Source organism: Alosa pseudoharengus, unplaced genomic scaffold (assembly GCF_046254945.1).
Source record: "Alosa pseudoharengus isolate Yale_2024_CS ecotype anadromous, Long Island Sound unplaced genomic scaffold, YU_APseudo_1.1 YU_APseudo_1.1_scf_13, whole genome shotgun sequence".
NCBI lineage: Eukaryota > Metazoa > Chordata > Actinopteri > Clupeiformes > Clupeidae > Alosa > Alosa pseudoharengus.
This window is the reverse complement of record NW_027468598.1, coordinates 32,435,875-32,443,374: the sequence shown is the minus strand read 5'-3', so window position 1 is coordinate 32,443,374 and position 7,500 is coordinate 32,435,875. Positions and strand designations below refer to the sequence as shown.

Below are 7,500 nucleotides of genomic sequence, written 5' to 3'. Positions count from 1 at the left end.
AAGGGAGACGAGGAGGCCCCGAGGTGTGCAGAAGGTCAAAGTGCCAGACGTACTGTACCTCACCTCCCTTGGGCTAGTGGAGCCAAGCAGACCTCATGTTCCAATTCCCAAAAATGTAAACAAGGATTGCATTCAGAACTGGGTTCTTGCCAGCAGGAACTGTTGAGTCAGTAACCAGGATCAGCAACCGGTTCCATACCAGAGCCATGCCAGAACCACACCAGAACCGGACCAGATGTGGCCCGTATGAACTGCTATCTGGGAGGTGGAACGCCTATCTGTGTGTGTCCTCGATCAGTCCCCTGTTTAGCTGTGTGTAGAGGCGTGTTTTGAACTTAATCCTTTAAGACTTGGCGCTCTGTAACGGCCCATTTACCCTTCCGGTTTTAAGTCTGTGTCTTTTTAAGCAGTCTCCACTTTGATGTGATGCACTAGTTTTCATGCGTCACATTTACCGCCTGCAGGATCATTCCACTGACATCTTTTGATGTTAGGAAATTTGTTGAAACCCTGCAGTAGACCTCTATTTGATGTTCATTTAGAAAAGGCACTCGTAACTCCAAGCAGATTTTTCTGAAAATGTCCCTTATAAATTAGCTTATAAATTAGTTTAATTTTTTTTTCCATGTGTTTGTGGCATTGGAGACTTTGTATTCCTGTAGTGACCTTTAGAATAGCTTGCCCTATTTCCCTGAGGCAGAAGAAACAAAAATGGCTCCTGCATTGTTGTTGTTGTTGTTGTCACACTTCCCCTCGCCACACAAGCACAGTCTTTGCGCACAGGACCTGACAGTAACCGTGCCTCCCCCCCCCCCTCCCCCCCTGTTGGTCCCTCTGTCTGATCGGCCAGTTCTGAGCCCCTTATCAGCGCCAGCAACCTTGTGCGTCCGGCTCCATCCACGCCACCTCTCTCGTTAGTGCGGCCGCGACCGCGATGATGAACAAGCCGCGCTCCTCTGGCAACGGGAAAACGTTTGCCACGACTCAGTGAGCGCCAGCGAGCGAGCGATCATCGGACAATTACGGGGAATATTTCAGTTCAGCCCGTCGTTGGCTTTGCGCATTTCGCAGATCATTTGAGCTGATGCCATCATGACACTGGGGCACTGCATTTCCCACAGCTGACGCTCGGCAATTGCATGTGTGTGTGTATGTGTGTGTTTACATATATGCATGAGTGTGTGTGTGTGTGTGTGTGTGTGTGTGTGCGTGTGTGTGCGTGTGTGTGTGCGTGCGTTTGTGTGTGTGTATTTGTGTGTGTGCTTACTGCAAGATGCATTGGAATGATGACACTGTTAATATGAATGTTATTGAAGCTTTATAAAGAGACCAAAGAAATTGTGGCCACCTCAGGCTCCTCTGTAGGGAAATTGGTGCGATTTCTGTCCAGAGGAATTACTGGAAATGAGACGTAATGTCTACAAAGTGGCCTTAAAGCACACACACTCAAGTGTCTAAGACCGAGCCTGTGAAATGCCATATGCTACCCAAATACAGATATTTGGCTTCTTCTAAGGACCTGAGTGGTCGACAGCTTGCTTCTACCATATGCTTGTTTATAATTGTTTGTCTGTCTGTTAGCATATGTGTTTGTGTTCTATGTGAGTGTCTGTTTGCACGAGCCAGTGCATCTATTTGTGTGTGTGTGTGTGTGTGTGTGTGTGTGTGTGTGTGTGTGTGTGTGTGCATACACTGCATGAGCGCAAATTCATGCCCGCACATACATTTGCGTGTGTGTATGTGTGTGTATTTCAAATTTGTGTGTGTTCGAGTGTGTGCGTTCACGCGCGCGCGCGCGTGTGTGTGTGTGTGTGTGTGTGTGTGTGTGTGTGTCTTCAGCATCGAAGCCGATGGAGCAGAGAGAGAGAGAGGGTGGAAACCACTGCGATTTGAAACCTTGTTAGAAATTTATGAAGTGCTAAAATGTTTTATCCCTGGGGAGGGCATTGCCAGCTGTCACTGGTAAGCCCTTTGCTGCCTGGCAGCGAGCGCCCGGGCCCAAGCCTGAGCAGGAGAGTGGGGCTGGGGCTGGGGCTGAGACAGAGAAGGAGACGCGGTGGCGCTCAGGGCCACTAAACGGCCCAAACCTCAGGTGTTACACTAAACACCACCAAATGAATAACACAAATCAACACCCTTGCTTCTCTCTCTCTCTCTCCCTTCCTCTCTCCCTCTCTTTCTCTCTGTCGCTCTCTGTTAATCTCTCTTTCCCTCTCTGTCTCTGCAGGCCTTTTCCATCCTGTATCTATCTATCTATCTATCTATCTATCTATCTATCATTCTTTATTTATATCTATCTCTCTATAATCTGTCTATCTGTCTATCTATCTATCTATCTATGATGAAATTATGAAAGCCTGTACTGTAAAGCTAACAATCATGACAGTGTGTTGCTATGAAGAGATGCAAAAGCCAAGTGTGTCCCATATGCCAGGACATAAGAAAAGTTGCTCACTGTCTTCATGGGACCCTGCTGCTTGGCTTACTGAAACTGCTCTAATTCCTTATAATGGCGTGTAACTGTGGCTAATCATTTCTCTAGACAAATATCCTTCTGTTAGACATTAGAGAAGTTGTTTGCACTTGCATTTTTTTCCAATTCAAATCTACTATGATTAACATGCAATTATATCTAATCTATGTATCTTCCCTCTCCCTCCCTCTCTCCCATTCCCTCTCTCTCTCTCTCTTTCTGTCTCTCTCCCTCCCTCTCTCCCTCTCCCTCTCTCTTTCTGTCTCTCTCCCTCCCTCCTTCCCTCTCTCTCTCTCTCTCTCTCTCTCTCTCTTATCTTCCACTCTCTTTTTGCAGTTTTCAGCGAAGATCTACATTCCAGCATATATTTTGTCAATGCATCTCTGCAAGAGATAGTGTTTGCCAGCACCACAGGGACGCTGGTTCCCTGTCCAGCTGCGGCCGTGTCTCCGGCCACGCTGCGCTGGTATCTCGCCACCGGGGAGGAGATCTACAACGTCCCAGGGATCCGCCACGTGCACCAGAATGGCACCCTCCAGATCTTCAACTTCCTGCCCTCCGGCTTCAGCAAGCTCATCCACGACAACACATACTATTGCACTGCGGAGAACCCCTCAGGGAAAATCAGGAGCCAAGATGTTCACATTAAAGCCGGTGAGTGACTCACTGGAACTCCTAACAGTATGGAATGATCACATACATTACAGTGTCAGTTATTCAACTGGATTTCTCTCAAAGTACAAACATCCTCCATATATATATCTCAAAGTACAAACATCCTCTCAAATTACAAATCTTATACAGTATACTGTATATGCATATAAACATGTATTATGAGTAATATATATTTGCAAATGTATATTTATTACAGTCGCTTTGGTGCGTTTCTCAGATCAGAATGAAAATTCTCATAACTAATAGTTCAACCTCCACAACATTTAGTCATTTGTGCACATCATAGTAGCAATTTATCCTTCCTCTGAACAAATTGCAAATGCTTTTGGACATGTATCAGTTGCTTTCATACAATTTTCTGCTGTTTTATAACATTATCATTTGCTTATGTCATGTCAGTCAAAATGAACTATACTTATGGATGCTGAATAGTCATTCCCAATAAAACTAATAGTCTTCATTTCATTGCTTGAGTCATTACATACAAAATTGTTAAACTAGTTATCAAATTCTGTTACAATGCTGTAGAATTGCAAAGAGCCTATACAGTAAAAATGTGAAACGTACGTATTCAGTGTCTTGTACTCACTTACTCCCCTAACTACAGCAATGTATAACTTTACTGTAGTTTTCAAATGGCTGTACAAGTAGTGTATAGTGCTGTCTTGAGCATTGAGTTCAGGTAGTTTCACAGAGTTTTTTTTGCATTGGAAAAACACTGAGAGAATAAACTGTCATAATGAAAACATGACAAAACCATTTGACTATCTTGTTCATAAACGATGGTGTCAAGACTTCTCATTTTGATGACAATGGCAGTTTCATTGACATGAAGACGTGCTTTTGAGGAATGGAATATCCATTTTGAGCAAGTGACATGCTTTTGCAGGTTATCCACTAGGTTTTGCAGTTTGCACTAATTGTTTTGAGAAATGCACTACTGTAACTGCTGTGCAAATGTTAATAGTGAGTGATGTGAGAAAAGCACCAAAGCGACTGAGAAAAACTGTAACAAATATAAACATTACTGTAATGCCAAAACCACTGGGTTGATGCCATTCCTCCCTAACCAGCACTGATGAGTGATACCATGACTATAACTTTAAAACAATGCTCTGCATGTAGTCCTTTTCCTGCATGAAGGAGCATGTGTTCTCTGAAACACTCTTTGTGTCCCAGTAGGGATGCAGGTAGCAATAAGGCCTTGAGCCATACAACCCTACAGGGAGCAACCCAAGCTCCAAGCACTGTGGAGACAAACCTCCACAGAATCAGCATCACTAATTGTTAAGGAAGGCTCATGCATTTTTGTTAGTATTATTTTATTTTATTACTTTATGTTGACTGCATGCCCACAGTCCTGCTCCACATTAAGAGGTAGGCAGAGCTGTTCATTAGGGGATTAAAAGGTTGTGGTCAGTTCTTCCGTGGGGATAAGACAAAGCCTCTGCAGACCCCTCCTGGTCCTTAAGAGCAGTGGAGTGCTGAGCGCCTGCTGGTGACCTAGGACATGAATACAGGAAAGCGCATGTGACTGTACATCCACAACGCAACACCAACTGCCAGCTCCGCAATCATTCATGAACCCAGGCCTTGGGATGCGCTTCTGAATGCTCTGCACTGGGCTAGATTTCCCCCTCGTATCCCCCTGTATTTGATCAAGCCATCATTGGTGTGTGTGTGTGTGTGTGTGTGTGATTAGTAAATGCACATTTTCACACTATTGATCAATAACATGTGGAGACATAGAACTGTCTTACACATTAACGGGACATTTTCCGTTGATGCTTTGGGAAGGGGAGATACCTATGCTGTTAGGTGCTAGGCATCATTTAATGAAGCATAATTGTGACCATGCACGTTCACATAACTCAACTCAGTTAAATGTGGGTAATGTTGAGTGTGCTTATTTTTGGAATGAATGGTTTTCCCTGCAGCATACTCCTTCAGAAGACCCAAAGAGATTTCCAGTACGTTGCAAATATACATTGTTTCCCCACAATTTGTGTCCAGTACACTGCAAAAAATCCTAGAATTCAAAATCTAAGTGAGATAAATAAGCTTAAATCAAGTGAATATGTACTTATTTTTTCTAATATTTGCTTATTACAAGACATTTTTGCACTTGATTTAAAAAATGTTTTGCCTTATACTAAATGAAAATCTTCTTGTTCTATTGGCAAATCTTGCCAGATAATTATGCTTATTTAAAGTAGTACTGTATTTTTCACAAAACAAGAAACTTTCACTTGCAAGATTTGCCAACAGAACAATTAGATTTTCACTTATAACAAGGTCAAAACGGTGCAAAAAAAGTGCAAAAATGTCTTGTTATAAGCAAATATTAGAAAAATAAGTACATATTCCCTTGATTTAAGCTTATTTATCTCAGCCTCCATGGACGGTGTCCAACTTGTCATCCAGGAAGAGGTCTCTCATTCTCTCTTTCTCTCCAGTATGTCCTGAGCTCACTGAGTCGCTGCCTGTCTGTCTTCTGTCCCTTTGCCCCCCCCCCCCCCCTCTGTTTCGGCCACAGTATTCCGGGAACCGTATACGGTGCGCGTGGAGGATCAGAAAGCCATGCGCGGCAGCGTAGCGGTCTTCAAGTGCATTATCCCTACCTTCGTGGAGGCCTACGTCTCGGTCGTCTCCTGGGAGAAGGACACCAACACCCTCGGCTCAGGTATGCCCGCGTCTTAAGCGCTCTGTGTGTAACACGTGAGGGAACTGGGTGGATTTGGGTTTCCTATGTGCTGGGGTAGAAGTAGTGAGTTATAACGCAGCTTATGCATCGAGATTGCTCACCTCTTCGATGTATTCAGAGATTTGCTGAGAAAATTCGTTATTTTGGTTTTCCACATTTTTTGTACATGAAAAGGAGGATTTGTTACTCTAGACCTTTTTCTTTTCTTCATCATGGTATAATTCACCATAAGTATTTCAATATAAGGACTTTGGTTCTAGTGTTGTAACTGGTGAGGAGGCAAAATGGCCGACCCAAATAAAGCAGTGGTTTGGTGTGATCTGGAGAAAGCACTCTTGCCTTCACAGATTCATTTTGGTGTCATAGTTGCCCAATGACCACTTCATTGAGCATGCAGACATTCATAGCCAGATTCAGCAGCTTACATGTTCACCCTTTATAGGCAGCTGGACACTGGGGTGGTTGTTGTTTGATCTGTTACTCTTACGGAGGGATGGCATTAAATCATGGTGCCCCCCACCCACCACCCACCCCCCATCCCCAAATGACCGCTTCGCCCTCCTCTGGCTCAAAGTGGCCCGTCGGCTCCCCGTATCGACCCTGGTCCAGCGTGATTGCGGCCGCTGAGTGCACTGGTTGATCACTTACATGTTAAATGGACGGGCCGACTCTTCGATTGCCTCCTCCCCTCCGGGTGGTGTGGGGTTGTTTTTGTTTTTTATTTGGGGCAGTTAAAACGCTCATCAGACGGGACATGGGGGATGAGGGTGGGGTTGGGGGGAGGGGTGGCGTTAAGGGGTGGGGGTGGGGGGGAGCTGGGGGTTGGAACAGGATTGTTAGTAGGCCAGGATTGTTCACATATGCTCACATATGTTCAGCCATTTTGATTAAATGTGTCTAAACACAAAAAGATTTAAAGGGTTTAAGCCAGGATTTGATTAGATGTGTCGAAATACAAAAGATTTCTGCTTTAAGCCAGGGATTTCAGGATACGAGCCCAAGTGCATTGCTGGCCTCGATATCGCCACCCCCTTTTCAACGCCTGCCTTATGATGTCGGCGACATGTCGCCTGCCGTGTCCAAAAGATGCATGCAGAGATTCATATCAGCGGAGGGACACTGCTGCAGAGCCATGGCTGCTGAAATGTTTCTATTTCGCTTTAAAAAATCAATATGGCCCCTGATCAATAAACATCAACAGTCATGATTGGATACCATAATAGGGTTGTCATGGAAACACTCTTTTCTGGTCTTTTCTCTTGTTTTGAGTCGGTCTGGCTGACTGGCAAACAGAAAAATTGAACTATCGTTTTTTTTTTTTTTTTTTACAACAAAACCAAACACACCCTTGTCAGAATTTAGAAGTTAGATATTTTGAGATTTCAGATGTGTATGTGTTTGTGATCTCACACATGTTATTGTGTGATGTTAGCAGGCTTCCTGTGTGTGTGTGTGTGTGTGTGTGTGTGTGTGTGTGTGTGTGTGTGTGTGTGTGTGTGTGTGTGTGTGAGTGTGTGTGTATGTGTGTGTGTGTGGATCAGAGCTGCGATTGTGTATGCTGTGGGATCATGTGGCCCATTGTTTCTGCGCTTGGCGCAATGAACAGGAGCGAGTGCAACCTGTCAAAGCCTTCAGTGCAGCCTGGCCT

At 44.5% G+C, this 7,500-nt stretch overlaps 1 protein-coding gene across 1 annotated transcript in view; it reads left to right on the top strand.

Moving 5' to 3' along the window:
- The first annotated feature begins 5,713 nt into the window (after positions 1-5,713).
- The window catches only part of dscamb (Down syndrome cell adhesion molecule b), a 122,068-nt gene continuing 120,281 nt past the window's right edge, over positions 5,714-7,500 (top strand). The window contains exon 1 of the mRNA XM_076281764.1: positions 5,714-5,831. Within this exon, the coding sequence (XP_076137879.1) occupies positions 5,729-5,831 (103 nt within the window). The 5' untranslated portion in view covers positions 5,714-5,728. The remainder of the gene's footprint in view (positions 5,832-7,500) is intronic.